The following is a 17,135-nucleotide window of genomic DNA, read 5'->3' as shown; positions in this document are numbered from 1 at the left end:
TGCATAGGCTTAGTTGCTCCGCAGCATGTGGGATCTTCCCGGACCAGGGCTCGAACCTGTGTCTCCTGCATTGGCAGGCAAATTCTTAACTGCTTTGCTCCCAGGGAAGCCCGAGCTACTGAATATTTTAAAAACAAACCTATTTTTTTTTTAATTTAAAAGGGAAGGTAAACTAAACTTCTCAGCACATAAAATGGGCTTGTATTCAGAAGACAAGAAAAACTAAACAACTGTAAACTCTCTTTAAAATTTAGAAAAATTTATAGGTAATAACAAACTATATTTGATTTTAAAACATTTAGGAAAATCACCGAAAGAATAGAAATACTACCTATATCTTACAATGTACAAGAACTGTAGGAACACTTTTTAATCTTTTCCACTGATAATAGGAAAGAATAATGAAGTAAAGAAAAACAGTGATAATGAAAACAAACTACAGTCATCCCTTGGTATCCATGGGGGATTGGTTCCAGAAATCCCCTCTCCAACATCAAAATCTGTGGATGCTCAAGTAACCTCATTTAAAATGGCATAGTACAGTTGGCCTTCTGTATCAGCAGATGTGAAACCCACAGATACAGAGGGCTGACTGTAATACGATACAAATAAATCCGACTACATTATACTACTATGTTAGTAACTCAGTATATGTAAACTGATGAAACTCGCCTATTTAAAGAAAGTACTTACTTTTTATTTTTAAAAGTCCATTTTCTGCAGCTTGTAGAGACACACCCAAAACAGAACCACAGAAATATTTAAAATAAAGGGATTGAAAAGTCAACATATGAAAACAAATAAAGGGAAGCTAGTATATAAATATCAATTGATATAATTAGGAAAAGTAAGCTTGGTGGGGAGGACATTAGAGTAGAGAGGAACACTACCTAAATAGGAAAAGGGACAATGTCATGAAGATATATCATGAATGTATGTGTACCTGATTATAAAGCCTCAAAATATAGAAACTGACAGAATTACAAGGAGAAATGGAAAAAAATTTACTATTATGATAGGAAATTGTAGCACATCTCTATCACAAACAGAAAAAAGATTAAGGCTATAGAAGTTAAAATAAGAAAATAAACAGGTTTGATTATGTATATATGGATGATTCTAGATTCATTTCAAGATGCCAGTTATATTTACAAAAATTGCTTACAGTATTAGATAAAAAAGGAAGTCTCAAATATTACATAATAGCATACAAACCATCTTTTCTGACTATATGAAATTAAATTAGAAATCACAATAAAAAGTTTTAAAAATACTAGGAAATCTTAAAAATGAATTTCTAAATATCTCATGGATTAAAGAGGCAGTGACAATGAAAATTACAAAATACTTGAAATTGAGCAAAAGTGAAAGTACTATATACAAAACCCTGTAAGATGCAACTAAAGCAATGCATAAAGAAAAACTTACAGTTTTAGACATATATTTTAAAAAGTAGATATAACTAAAAATAAATGAGTAAAGGTTTCAATCCAAGAAACAGGAAAGATAAGGTAAATTTGAGAGATGATAATAATAGAAACAACATAAAGGAAGTAATAGAAGAACAGAATTAATGAACTAGAAAGCACACAACAGATAGAACAAAACCTCTAATAATGTTGATCAAGGGAGAAAAAAGGAAAAGCATAAATATTAGGAAGAAAAAGTTATAACTACAGATTGCAACTTTTTAAATCATTCAGGAATGCTGAGATCCATTTGAAAGTTTTTGAGAACTGGGATGGAGTGGTTAACTTTTTAAAAAATATAAAATAGGAAAACTGACTTAAGAAATAGATATCCTAATTAACTTAAAAACCATTAAAAATTGAGTAATCAAATCTATGTTTCAACAAATGACATGAGGCATACACTAAGTGTTAGGAGTTTTACCAGTCTTCAAGAAACAGTTAATCTTACTCTTTTGAAAATTGTCCCCTGCTCCATTCAGTTTAGAAATAGCACCATAAGGTATTCAGAAGTAAACCCAATAAACATATGCAAGATTTTTGTTAAGAAAACCACAAAATAGATTCATAAGGAAGATAAAAAATAGGGACACAAAGGGCAACTCAATTTTTAGGATTATATATCAATACATGTATTATCAAAACTGGATGAGAATAATACAAGAAAAAAATATGAACCACTCTCACATACTGACACAACTGGCAAAGAAAATTAATCAGTTTATAATCTAAATAAAAACTGTGGCCAGTATGATATATCTTAGGAAGTTTACTCTTAAGTGGTTTGAAATTTTTAAAAAGTTAATGTAATATTTCACATTAACATTAAAATCTCAACAAATAAGAAAGAGCATAGAAAAACATTCATTCAGGAATTTCTTTAAAATGTTGAGCAAAGTAGGAATAGAAGGGACCTTTCTTAATCTAATAAAGGATATCTATCAAAAACCTATAAAAGATATAGTTAATGACTAAGCTGTAGGAGAATGCCACTCACTACTTCTTTTCAGCACTCTAATAGAGATACTAGCCAAAAGACAGAAAAAGAATAGAAAAGACAGAATTGTCCTATTTGTAGTCAACATAATTGTCTACACAGCAAATACAAGAAAATGTATATAGTGTTGTAACTATTAGGCAAGTTCAGTATAGTTGCTAGATAAAAGACCAACATAAAAATTGTAGCATTACTATACTCAGTTCCAACCAAGTGAATGTATAATATTAAAGGAAAAAGCCTCCATTCTCTCTAGAAACAAAACTATAAGGTATTCAGAAATAAACCCAATAAACATATATATGCAAGACTTTTGTTAAGAAAATCATAAAATAATGATATTCATAAGGAAAATCTGAATAAATGGAAATACCATGTTCATGGAAAGACTCAATATTGTATTGATGCAGTTGTCCCCGAATAATCTATAAATGAGCAAGCTGATCCTAAAATTCATGTGGAAGAATGAAGGGACAAAAATAACAATTTTGAGGAAAAACAAGTTGAGGGGACTTGTCCTATCAGATTTTAAGATTTATTACAAAGCCACAGTATTAGTTGTAGATATAGACAATTAGTGGAACAGAATAGAGCACCCTGAAAAAAAATACACATACACACAATATGTGACAGAGATTACTTTTTAATCAGTAGAGAAATAACAAACTAATTAATAAATGATGCTGGGTCAAAACTGGTTTTCCATGTGGAAAGAAAATATTCCTTCCTTAGCTCACATCATACAGGAAAAATTCTCAGTAGTTTAAATAAAATCTAAAAATGAAAAGCAAAACTTTAGAAGTTCAGAAGAAAATACAGGAGAACATATTTATCACTTTGAAGTAGGAAGGGTTTCTTAAAGAATACATAGAAAGTACAAACCATAAAAGAAGAGATTAAAATTTTTAAACTTTTGTTCACACACACAAAAAAACATAAAATTATGAGAAGCACAAAAGAATGAAATTGAACTCCTTACCTCACACCATATATACATAAGTTCAAAATGGATCAGAGACTTAATATAAGAACTAAAATTATCAAACTCTTAGGAGGAAGCATGGCTAAGTCTTCATGACCTTGACTTTGCAAAGGATTCTTAAATATTACACCAAAAGCATGAGTGAGAAAAGAAAAAAATACATAATTTAGACTTAAAAGGTAAAACTTTTGTGCTTCAAAGAGTACCATCAAAAGTGAAAGGACAGCACACAGGATGGGAGAAAATATTTGCAAATCATATGTCTGATAATATCTGATATATTCAGTGTATATAAAGAACTCTTACAAAAAGACAAACAACTCAGTTTTTAAATGGTCAAAGGATTTGAATAGGAATTTCTCCAAAGAATATATAAAAATGGCCAACAAGCACATGAAAAGATGTTTAGCATCATTAGTCAAAAGTAAAATGCAAATCAAAACCATTATGAAATACCACTTCACACTCACTAAGATGGCTAGAATTAAATTTTTAAAAAGAAAGGAAAATACCAAGTGTTGGAGAGGATGTGGAGAAATTAGAACCTTCAAACTTTGCTGGTGGGAATGTAAATAAAATGGTACAATTGCTATGGAAAACAGTTCTTCAAAAAGTTAAAGAATTACCATATGATCCAGCAATTCCAAAAGGTTGCATACTGTGTAATTCCTTTTATATGACTTTCTCGAGATGAAAAAACTATTGAGATGCAGAATAGGTCAGTGGTTGCTGGGGGCTAAAGAGGCTATGATGGGAAGGAGGAAGGTGTGGCTATAAAAGGGCGGCAACAAGAGCCATCCTTGTGGTGATGGAAATATTTTATACTTTACTACATCAATATCAATGGCCAGGTTGTGATATTGCACTATATTGTACTATTGTAAGAGGTTACCACTGGGGAAAACTGGGTAGTGTGCAGACAGACAGGATCTTTCCATATTATTTCTTACAACGACATGTGAATCTAAATTATCTCAGAGTAAAAAATTTACCTAAAAAAAGATATATTTATACAGTGGAATATTATACAGAGTTTAAAATAAATGAACTGTAAGGAACTATATGAATCAAATTGGATAAATCATTAAAACGACTTTGAATATAAAAACCAAATTGCAGAAGAATTTATTGTTACTATGTACTTTACAATATTTATATAAAATTTGAAAACATTGCCTTATTTCTTGATACATATGTAATTATGATATAAAAATATACTTGGAAATAATAAAATTCAAATTCAGGATAGTGATTTCCTCTGGGGATTATCAAGAGAGGAAATCAGCTTCTGAAAGGGAGCCCAGGAGGATCAATTACATCTGTACTGTTTTATTTCTTTAAAAAAAAAAAAAAGGTGAAGTATTATAACATGTTGAGCTTTTTTTGAGCTAGATGGTGAATATGGTTGTTAAACTGTTTTCTTTACTTTTCTGTATGTTTAGAATAGTCTATATTTTTAACTGTTAATACACAGTTGTGTGTATCAATAATTAAATTTTTAAATGCATCTTATAAGTATTGCATTTAACCAGTAAACTGATCATAATATCATCTATTAATTTATACGAGGATTCTTAGAAGTGCTTGCCATTCTACAAATTTATCCTCAAGAATAAAACTACGTGATGAGAGCTTAGATTTCCAGTTAGTTGTCAACTTTTTTCTCTCTTGAAATTAGCTGTTTTAGAATGATAATACTAGATACCATTTATTCACCTCTTATTATATGCATACGCTATTGCAAGCACTTTGCATGTATCTCATTTAATTCCTAAAACAACTCCTTGAAGGAGATATCATCTACATTTTCCAATGAGGAAACTTGGCTTAGAGAGAGTAAGTGTTGATAGTTTGTCAGAGGTCACACAGCTAGTAAGTAGTACGATCAGAAGTGGAACCTGGGTCTCTCTGATGCTAGAGTCATGCTTTTAAGCCACTACACTGTCTGTATAGTCTTTACTTTATATGTGTAATTGTCATAAAAATTCTATAGTAAATTAGAGTTTATTGAAAGGGGAGGAGGACAAACATTATCTGCTCTATATAAGTTCATGAATTCAAGAGACCCAAGATATAAGCATCCAATCACATTTTTAGTCCTCTCTCCCATCCAGTCTATTCATACCTGACTCCCTCCTGCTGTTATTGTTGAAAACCTACTATCCATTCCTGTAAGATCTGCAATGGACTGCCATTTCCATTGTTATATTATTGCAGAAATTTTCAGTTGAGAAGACAGTTGAAGGAATTGAAATGGCTCAAGGAATTTAGGATGACTTGGAACTTTATATCCCATATTGCATTTCACAGAGAACAGAACTGGGGTCTTCTGATTTCTGATCTTGTGTTGTTATTATTGAATCTTTCCTTAAAGAAAACAGTCTGAGAAACAACATGAAGGGTAATTTAAAAATAAACATCATTTGTTCTGTCATTCACTCCTAACTTCATTCTTCTGCAGTCCTCCACTAGATGTCCTCTTCCTCTTTCTAGAATTACCCTTCATAGAAATGAGCTCTTGCTAGAATCTGTAGCACCATCTTCGTAATAGTTTGGGGTTTTTGGCTTTTTATTTTTACCTGGAATAGAGCACAGGATGGTGGAGAGTAGAAATCCTACCTCCTGATAAAATCACAATACCTACTCTTTTTTTCCTCAGGAATCATCAAAACCAGTAGATTCTAACCTTTAGAATTGTTTAGTTTATTAATGATTGATGATGGTAAAATTTTTTGGCAATTTGGATTAAATTGTTATTTAATTGTTTTGTGAAAAATGTGCCAATGAATTTTAGATGATATAAACAATTACCTCTGGCTTGCAGAATGTGTAAGTAAGTCTATGAACAAGAAATAACTATGAGAAAATAAATGTCTGGCACCAATATTCTAAATGTTTATACTTTACCTGGTTGTGGATATCTATGTTCTTTATTATTCAGGCTACACTTAGTTTTCCAGATCTAAAAATCCCCCCATTCTTTTGACTATGTTTGTTGATGATACTCTACTAGAACCCTTTCGTGAGAGGTGTCATAACATATAAGAATCCCATTACTCATCAGAAAGAATTGATTTACTTTCTTAATTGAGAATATTAGGTTTATTCTGTTAAAATTAATAGCAATGTAATTTTGTTTAGAGGCTTTAAAAGAAATATATAATTGTGCAGGCATAGATGTGCCCGTAATTTAATCTTTTTGTGTTTATGGTGGTAGGTCATTTATACTTTACCTTGGAGAAAGATTATTTATGTTTTGCCTTCTTTATTTTCTAAGGAACTGGCGTTTGATCCATATGAATCATATGCTCGAGATATTTTACGACCTGGTTTTCATGATCGTTTCCTTAGTCAGTTATCAAAGCCTGGAGCGGCACTCTATTTGCAGGTATAGTAGTTTTTAGATCAAGATATATGATGTCTGAAAAGTAAACTTAAAAATTAAATCACTTTGTTTTCTAGTCAATAGGCGAAGGTTTCAAAGAAGCTGTTCAGTATGTTTTACCCAGGCTACTTCTAGCCCCTGTTTACCACTGTCTACATTACTTTGAACTTCTGAAGGTAAGAAAACTTTCTTCTACTTATAAAATATTCAAGTGTGTTACAGTTTTTTACCAGTTCATTTGTGAATCATTATGTGAGCGCTCATGAACATGTCTGTATCTATTTTCTTTTTCTAGTTAAGAAGCAAATGTAAATGAATCTACAGAAGAGTGGCATATTTTCTCCAGTTTCAATAGTGAATTTTAAAGCAATCATCAGATATTTTTTTCTTGTGCCCTTTTTGTTTACATGGTCGAATGTTTGGAAACAACCTTGTATTTATGCATCCAAGTCTCCATTTTGGGACCTCAGCAGATTCAGGGACTTAGATAAGGAACCAGTGTGGGGATAACGCCAAAGTAATGGAGAAGATTAATCACCTAATTTTCGTAGCTTAAGTTTGCAACTATATCTATAGAACTGCTTACTGTTACTTTAGAAGCAGTGAACTATAGTAATCCTAGTAAAAATTTTCCATTTGATTAAAATACTCAATTTAAAAAGCACCAAAAAGAAAAGGTTCTGCTTTTTTTCCCTCTTTTCCTATTATGCACTGAAATTAACTAGGGAAAAGGGAAACTTAGTCTGTATAAATTATAATTCAATAGTGTAGCTCCAGGTGGTTTACTTTTAAATATCTTATGTATCTAATGATGTCTGCTTTGGATTATGGATAATATGTCCTAAAAAAACATCAAATTTTTTTCAAAAATTTTAAATAATGAATGAGATAATAAAGATATTCTATTTAATGAACTAACCCCATAAATACAAAATAAGACATGTATTAATACTATTATTATTTCTTTAGTTTTTAAAAGAATGTTTTATTAAAGAAAAATTCTATTTAATATCATGATTTTGTTATGAAGCATGTATTATTAGAAATCAGATTTATAGTTTGCAGGAGTACATGAAGGCTCTCTATAATGAATCAATGAATGAATAGAAAGCCTGAATTTAGTAAACTGGAGGAACTCAGATTCTTACATTTTCCTTCCATTTTCCCAGGTCTCTCTACATTGTAGTAATTTGGAGTTCAGTTAGATTTGTTAAGTAGGAATGTTTGAAGTAGGAAAGGACCAAGGAAGTTAAAGGACTTGATCACCAGGCAGAATTATGGAGCTCTTAGCTCTCTGTTCTAGGCTGCAAACAGAATACCATTTATGGTCTTCGGTAATATAGGATGATTATTTTAAGAGGATAATCAAGAGGAAGCATTTGGTGTGTAAATCATTCCTTATAAAAATTCATTATGACAAATCAGAACCTCAGAATGGGACATTTGCAAACAAGTTTATTATATAGATCCCTTCCTCATAATGGAATCTGTAATAATGAGATTTTTACCTGAGACTACAATGAAATTCTGATGGATTAAAGGCCATATGAAACCTTGAAGCAGTCATTAATTAATAAGTAAGAACAAGAAGCTTTGATGAAGTTTCAGAAGGCTATAAAACCTAACCATCTTAATAGTATAAGAGAAATTAATTATTTACTCCCCCAAGTATAGGCAATTAAATTTTTTAAAATTATAAGTTATGGTAATAAAACTTCTTTTAATTAAATTAATTTATTTATTTTTGGCTGCATTAGGTCTTCATTGCTGTGCTCAGGCTTTCTCTAGTTGTGGCGAGCGGGGGCTACTCTTTGTTGCCGTGCGCAGGCTTCTCATTGCGTGGCTCCTCTTGTTGCAGAGCATGGGCTCTAGGCGCGTGGGCTTCAGTAGTTGCAGCACGCGGGCTCAGTAGTTGTGTCTCATGGGCTCTAGAGCGCAGGCTCAGTAGTTGTGGCACTCGAGCTTAGTTGCTCCACGGCATGTGGGATCTTCCCGGACCAGGGCTCGAACCCATGTCCCCCGCATTGGCAGGCGGATTCTTAACTACTGCACCACCAGGGAAGGTCCCCCAAATTTTTATTTTATTATTGCATCAATCAGCAATTTAAAAGATTTCTACTGGTAAGCACATGTATTCCTAGTTCATATTACTGCCTAAATTTCATTGCAAAATTAATAGTATATTGGGCAGGAAACTTTGCTCAATTACTTCCACAAATTGTCATCCCTCCTTTTTATTCTGCATTCCCTCAGCACTAATGTACTGTTTGTATTTATTATCTTTAATTTGTATTTGTTGGTATGTTGCTTAAATAGTTTTATTGAGCAGTATTTCAAAGTGTATTCTATAGAATGCTAGTCCCATAAGATACTCTAAATTAACAGCTTGGCGGAAGGAATTCCCTGGCGGTCCAGTGGTTAGGACTCCATGCCCTCACTGCCGAGGGCCTGGCTTCAATCCCTGGCCCGGGAACTAAGATCCCACAAGCCATGCAGTGCAGCCAAAAAGAAAAAAAGGTTTGGGAGAAATGTTCAGTGGTCAAATACGTTTGGGGAACACTGTATCCTTAATTATACTCCTAGAAATTTTCAGTGTACATTAGAATATTAAAGGCTTTGTGAAATTGTGAAATAAAGCAATCTAAAGCAATTAATTCCCAAATTAATTAGACCATGGAACCCTTTGAAACTGTAATTATTTCTGGAGGTTACTTTGGGAACTTATCATAGAATTCCTCCATCAGAAGAACTGAAAGACCTTCTAACACTTAATGGTCTAAGATTTTTTCCAGTAATGTGATTCTCACTAACTAAATTTTTTTCCTCTGGGTATTGTCATAACTTCAAGTGCCAGTGTGGACTAGGTGATTCTGGACTCAACAATGATTAAATAAAATCAGCTCAATGGGAAGCAGCAAAATGCTAAGACACCAATGACAATTGGAAACTAACCATAATTTATCTATGGCATGGAGTGGCATTTGAAAGACTAGATAGGACTCTGATTTTTTTTTTTCTGACTCTAGCCTGGTAGCCTGCTAGCTGAGTAGCCTGTAACAAGTCACCTCACCTTTTGAGCTCTGGTTTTCTTATCTGTGAAATGCTCTTATCTCACTGGGTTGTTCTGTCAACCAAGAAAATGTATGTAAAAGTACTTCATATGCAGTAAAAAATATAAATACTGAGTATTGTCATTACTAGAAAATTTTCTTCTTGTCTTGCATATATCTTAAACTAACATTTTACTACCTTCATCTTTTACCACTTCCCCACTTCTCCTGCCTGCCCAAATTTGTATTCCATGTCTTTGTTGATCACCTCAGATCCCTTCACCAGAAACCTCAGTACCATCTTTGATTCTTCTCTGTCCCTTATTAGCAGAGCATCATGATTTGATTCCAGAAATGATTCTGGAATCCAGTCTATTCTCCCATTCCACTGACACTGCCTTAGTCCAGACCCTCAGCATGTCTTTCCTGGGTTACTGTAGCAGTTTCCTATATGGTCTTTGTGTCTCATGGAACTCCCAGTTTGAAAAGTGCAGTTGGTGCCCTGTGAAGTGGGACACAAAGTCTAAATTCTTTAGCCTCTCTCCAGCCTCGTCTCTCAATACTTGATGTTACTTACCTTATGCTTTAGCCATAAAAAATTTCTGAGCAGCGCTGGATATGTCAAATCTATGCAGGATTCCATATCTTTCTTTTTTTCTATTTTCCTGGAATTTCTCTTCTATTTCTACCTTCCCCTTTCATCTGAAAAATTCCTGCTTGTCAAAGAGTTTGTTCAAATGTTGGTTCTCCGTCAAATTTCCCTTGGTTTCCTAGGCTGATCCTTTGACTAAGCTCCTTTATTCTCTTCGTATGTCTTTATAGAACATGTCCCATTTTTACTGTCTACCTTGTCATTAGACTGTATACTCCATAAAGAATGGGACTGAGCCCTGTGTATCTTTGAATTCTCATGCCTAGTAGTGTTTGGCACTTAGACATTCCATAAATGCTTGTTAAAAAATGAATAGCAAAAATAAAGTAAGTTTTCCTTACTATTCCTATAAATGTTTTATATTTGTAGGAATAGTTTAACTGTAAATTGTATATAATTACATTTACTTTGGAAACTTAGAATGCCTTCAACTTTACAAATTCAGAAAATAAAAGTTTAGTTATTAATAGTATGACTTTAATGCCACTGAAACTGGAAAAAAGAAATACTTCCCCCCCCCCTTCTTCACCCCCCCCAGCAAGTTAGTTCGCAATCAAGTCTTTGGAACCTTTGATTAATTTTTTTCACATTAAAGTTAATTTTTATGAAGTTAAAAAAAAACAAAAAAACTTCCTTTGTGTCCTTTTGAAGACCTCATTGTTCCAGTAATGTGATTTTCCTATGTGAAGTTTAATTTGCTTTATTAAACCAATTTAGAGTTGTTTCTTGGGGCTAAGTAAATATGTTGACCAGTATTTTGAAGGTTACCAAATCAGTACGTTGTTCAGTTCAGCAAAAATGTTAACTTTTTCTTTGTTCTTTAGATATATTATTTTATCCTCTTAAGGTATACTCAGACAAATGTTAGAAAAAAATCATCCAGGGTGATTTTGAGCCAATCAGTTCCCTAGAAAATTACCTATTCTCTTTCCAATATGCTGGATACATATAACCTAGGGGAAAGTAAGTCTCCCTCAATTTAAAAAATCAGATTCAAATCTATATTGTTATTTGTGCATTAGTGTGTTAGTTTCCGAGGGCTGCTAGAGCAAAGCAGCACAGACTGAGTGGCTTAAAAACAACAGAAATTTATTCTTGCACAGTTCTGGAGACAAAAAGTCCAAAATTAGGGTGTTGGCAGGGCCATACTCTTTCTAAAGTCTCTAGGGAAGAATCCTTACTGCCTTTTCTTGGCTTCTGGTGTATCCCAGCAATCCTTGGCATTCCTTGGCTTATAAATGCCTTCACTTCAATCTTTGCCTCCATCTTCACATCACTTTCTTCGTATCTTCACATTCTCCTCTGTTACCTCTGCATCCAAATCTCTTTCCTTTCTCATAAAATGCCAAGTCAGTGGATGTAGGACCCACCCTAATCCAGTGTGACCTCATCTCAACTTGATTATATCTGCAAAGACCCAATTTTCTTTTTTTTTTTTTTAATTTATTTAATTTATTTATTTTTGGCTGCGTTGGGTCTTCGTTGCTCCGCACGGGCTTTCTCCAGTTGTGGCGAATGGGGGCTACTCTTCGTTGCGGTGCACGGGCTTCTCATTGCGTGCGGTGGCTTCTCTTGTTGCGGAGTACGGGCTCTATGCGCACGGGCTTCAGTAGTTGTGGCACACGTGCTCAGTAGTTGTGGCTCCTGGGCTCTAGAGCACAGGCTCAGTAGTTGTGGTGCACGGGCTTAGTTGCTCCGCGGCATGTGGGATCCTCCGGACCAGGGCTCGAACCTGTGTCCCCTGCATTGGCAGGCGGACTCTTAACCACTGCGCCACCAGCGAAACCCAAGACCCAATTTTCAAATAAGATTTTATTCACAGGTACCATGTGTAGAACTTTTTTGGGGAACACAATTCAACCCATTACAGTTAGTTTTTGGTATACTATAAAAATTAAATTCATTTTTGTTTTTCTGATCCTCCAGTGTATATTGGCTTTCTTAAATGCATAAAAATATATTTTTTGCATGGGCCAATTAATCATTTCCTCCTGATCTTAGATTTTAACATTTAATTTCAGTCCAGCAAAAATCTAGTGAAAAGCCAACAATTGCAGTATTTTTCAAATAGATGGATTATAAGCAGCTAAAAACTCATGGGAATTAAAAATTACTAACAATCTTCTGAATAAGACTAAATGTACATAACTGAGGTTGGGGTTATCATGTATGCTTTCCCTTAAATGAAAAAATAATAGAAAATTTAACACTTAAAACTTCCATACCTTTCTTAGGTTTCATTGATAATAAAACATACGAGATTAGGAAAATAATTGAGAGAAACATGTCCAGGTTTAATTTTAACACATCACAACAACCCTCTGTTTTTAGGTAAGATTAAATTAAGAACCAATGGAATAGTAAATAATTTAGTGGATGTTAATTTGTTATAACAGTGCAGTGCAAGCACACTGCACACTTGATCACAAGCTTTACTTTAGAAAATAAGAGACACTAAAGACTTTAATCTGAATGTTCACATGGTTAGACACTTGCTATATGTGAAAATTTAACATTAAATTTTCTAATATTCCTAGATTTTTGCGTACTGACTGACTTGAAGAATAGTCCTTAACATTTCCCCTTAGCATCATAAATATTGCCAAAATTGTAGCCCCAAATGCTTAAGTACAGAACTGTGGGAAAGGGTTACAGATAAGAACTTAGAACTGAATGGTGCAGTGAGTGGAAAACTTAGGCTCAAGAACTGAGAAATGTTAAAAGTAGGAGACATTTTTCCTCCCAGAGCAGTTTTTTTTTTTCAGTATATAAAACAAATTGGAAAAGGCAAATATAAATTGTGCTACATCATTCACTTTAAACACCCACTAGTGGCCTTCACATAGTGCACCAGAAACTCTTTTTAAAGAAATATGCTCTGCAGACCCCTACTACAGGTATCTTGTATGCATTTGTTAATGGCTTTGGTTTGTTGCTTTTTCAGTTTGGGAGCTGGACAAGTATCAAACATCTTCTACTCTAGATAATTTTTTATCTACTTTTTTCATGTTCTGCATCTGGTTTAATTGCTGTATGCTTCAGACCATTTTTTTATACTGCCCATGAGCTGATGCTTAATACCAGCAATAAGAGATTTAGAAAACATAGCTTCTCTCTGAGTATCATAAAAATAAGTCCAGAAGAGGTCTGTCTAGCTTCCATTCCTTTGAACTAGCTTTCTAAATTTAGAAATTCTTTTCCAGAAACCATGGGCTCAAAGCAGTGAGCTAAGTGGTATCATATCTGACCACAGATGTTGAATGCCTAAAGTTAAACATAGAATAGTATAATTCAGGAGCCATTATAAACAAATAGCTGACTAATATATTACTCCAGCTTTAAAATTTTAAATCAACTAAACTGCTGTGAGGAACATTCATAGTTTTGGTGATTTTTTTTCTCTGATAAGAAAAGAGAGATGGTTTTGAAAGGTATTTTATTCCATAAATGAGATTATACTAACATTTTTTTAGGGTTCATTTCCTGTTTAAAGTTTCAAACTCGTTTCACCTTTCAGATTTTAACTTGCTTTTACATTACTGCATTTTCTGCCATTTTTCTCTCATTTCCTCTTTCTGGAACTCCAATTACATGTATGTAGAACTACTTTATGTTGTCCCACAGATCTCTGAGACTGTTCATTTTTCTTAAATCTTTGTTCTTCAGAGTGGTAATTTCTATTGATCTGTCAATAGAATTGTTAGTTATTATACTTACTCTAGAATTTCCATTTGGACTTTTGTTTTATAGTTTCCAGAGACTCCCTATCTGTCCACTCAATAAGACCATGTTTTCCTTTGATTCTTTGAATATGATCACAAAAGCTACTTTGAAGTCTTTCCTAAACCCCCCATCTGGGCCGCTTGGAGTCAGTTTCTATTAACTGGGTTTTTTTCCTCAAATATAGGTCACATTTTCCCAGTATTTTTGCTAGTTAACAACTCTGGATTCTGTTGTGTTGAGGATTGCTGGGGTTCCCTTTGTGGGTTTTGGTTTTTGTTTTGTTTTGGATTGTTGGGTTTTTACTCTAGTAGTAGACAGTTAAGTTTTCTGGACTCAACTGCAAATTTGTCTCTTCTGTGTTGTACAGCAGCTAATATCTCTGTATCACTTTTTAGGATTTCCATACGCTGCTTTTTTAGCTTGACTCTTTCCCGTCTTCCTTATACATGTATGATTTGACAGACTAAATGTTTGGGCAGAGATAGTGTTCAAATTTGGGGGCACAGTCTCTGGTTCCCTTACACCTGGAGATTCCCCCTTAATTTCCAGCCACTCTGCCAGCCTCAGGCTCTATTCCCTGGCACCTTAAACCAGTAAGTCTTCAGCTTTCTGCTGTCTGAGCTATGTACAATTGGGGAATAAACTCAGTTTAAGAAAAGCAGAACTTATCCATTATAGCTCTGTCTTTCAAGAGTAGATTCCTCTTTGGTCTCTGCCTACTTTTTTGCTAGACTCCCTGGGGTCTTTTCATGCATGCAGAGTTTAGGAGTCAACCAGGCATTTGGGTAGAGTTTATTCTCAGATTTTGTGTCTCAACCCTTCTGCAATTCATTCACTTCCAGATTTCCCCCTTCAGTTTCCTCTTAAATTCTGCTCTCTTTCATCTCTAGTCTGTAAAGCTCCTCTTCTCCTCTCCTTCTTCCTCACTGTCATCATGGGAGGTTGGAGAAAGCCCAATCCCACAAGTGTACACTTTCTAGTTGCAGCTTTTCAAGAGCAATCATATTTCTGGCTTATGCTTTCTTTCAGATGTTTTCCAGTGCCTATAAATATTTTTAATCTCTTGTTTAGATTGAATAATTGTTATCTACAGAGGGTTCTCAAAACTTCTTCACTTCACCACCATTACTGGAAGTTCTTGCATTTTTATAGCTCTTCTTCAGTATTTGTTATGGCTTTGCTGTCTGTAACAGTAGGAAGGGGATACAGTGAAGGGCTGTAACTCATATTCCACAGGTAGGCAAGACAGCTTCTAATGTTAGAAAATGTATTCTAATAGATTTAAAGATATGAGTAGCTGGATCCTGTTTAAAATACAGTTTGAATATTGGGCATGTTTAAAAATCGGTTGCATTTATTTTTTTAATTGCTTTACTTATTCTTAGACCATCCTTTATCTTTTCCCTCACCTAGATGACATGCTCGAGCTTAAAATATTCCCATACAGAAACAGTACACAAATTTAATCCAATTAGCAGGAACTCTAAAAACTTTTTACAATTATCTAGGATTGTTAGAATCTGAAAACATAATAGTGATACTTAGAAACATATTTCCCTGTTTTACTTTTTTTGCTGTTGTGTTATGACTTCTTCATCAAATAAACATTGTGGTATTCAATTTTTTTCCCCCTTTTTTAGCTGGAAATTCACCAAACTCTCTCCTTTTCTTTAAAAAGCTAAAAATAAAAATAAATTTGGCCTTACTGTAAAAAAGTGATTCTAAGTCACAGTGAAAGGAGCTTGGTAACGTTATTCACCAGCATTTTGGCCTTTCAGTTATAGTGCAGTTTCTTTCTTCTTTTTTTTTTCTTTCTTTTTTTAAGGTGTAAGATCTTTTCTTTCATTAAGTGCTTCTCTATTTTAAAAAGTTTTCAGGGACTTCCCTGGTGGTCCAGTGGTTAAGACTTTGCCTTCCATGGCAGGGGGTGCGGGTTCCATCCCTGGTCAGGGAGCTAAGATCCCACATGCCTCGCAGCCAAAAAAACAAAACAGAAGCAATACTATAACAAATTCAATAAAGACTTTAAAAAATGGTCCATATTAAAAAAAAATCTTAAAAAAAATAAAAGTTTTCAGAATTTCTAATACTCTAACTGGTAATTAATAGATAATAGTAAATAATACTTTTATCATTATCTGTCTCTATCATTCTTTTTTTTTCATAAATTTATTTATTATTTTATTTTTGGCTGCATTGGGTCTTCGTTGCTGTGTGTGGGCTTTCTCTAGTTGCGGCGAGCGGGAGCTACTCTTCATTGCAGTGCGCGGGCTTCTCACTGCGGTGGCTTCTCTTGTTGCGGAGCACGGGCTCTAGGCGCACGGGCTTCAGTAGTTGTGGCTCGCGGGATCTTCCCAGACCAGGGCTCGAACCCATGTCCCCTGCATTGGCAGGCGGATTCTTAACCAGTGCACCACCAGGGAAGCCCCTGTCTCTATCATTCTTTTGATCATATATACTGAAAAACTTTTTCATAGACAGTTTTAATTCCTATTATATATGTTTAAATGTTTATATTAATTGCAATTTTCCACCTGTCTGGATAGCAAAGAAAGACAAAAGAGAATGGATAAAGCCAATTTAGCAAAATCTTAAACTGCCAAATATGGATGAAGTATATGAGTATTCATCATTTTATTCTCTCTACTTTTAAGTATTTTGTCAATTTTTATAATAAAAATTATAAATACCCATTTTAGTTAATTTAAGAAACCCCAAATAAAACTATATAAAATAACTATAAACTTCAGCTAGTATTAAAAAACATTTTTTTTAATTACAAACTTTAAACTCACTGAATCAACAATAAATGTTTTTTGTTTTCCCTTCTCTTGGTCGAATATTTTTAAAATTAATATTTGAAATCTTAGTAGATAA

The 17,135-nt window shown here is 33.8% G+C and overlaps 1 protein-coding gene across 4 annotated transcripts in view; it reads left to right on the top strand.

Moving 5' to 3' along the window:
• Positions 1-17,135, top strand: part of SOS1 (SOS Ras/Rac guanine nucleotide exchange factor 1) — a 147,522-nt gene that overhangs the window by 84,689 nt on the left and 45,698 nt on the right. For all 4 annotated transcript variants that reach the window (XM_061210679.1, XM_061210677.1, XM_061210678.1 and 1 more), the window contains 2 exons: positions 6,726-6,836; positions 6,911-7,009. In XM_061210679.1, coding sequence (XP_061066662.1) covers positions 6,726-6,836; positions 6,911-7,009 — 210 coding nt within the window. The remainder of the gene's footprint in view (positions 1-6,725; positions 6,837-6,910; positions 7,010-17,135) is intronic.

The sequence above is a fragment of the Eubalaena glacialis genome, chromosome 14 (assembly GCF_028564815.1).
Source record: "Eubalaena glacialis isolate mEubGla1 chromosome 14, mEubGla1.1.hap2.+ XY, whole genome shotgun sequence".
In the NCBI taxonomy this organism is placed as follows: domain Eukaryota; kingdom Metazoa; phylum Chordata; class Mammalia; order Artiodactyla; family Balaenidae; genus Eubalaena; species Eubalaena glacialis.
The sequence above is the reverse complement of the archived record's forward strand: the minus strand, read 5'-3'. Positions and strand labels throughout refer to the sequence as shown.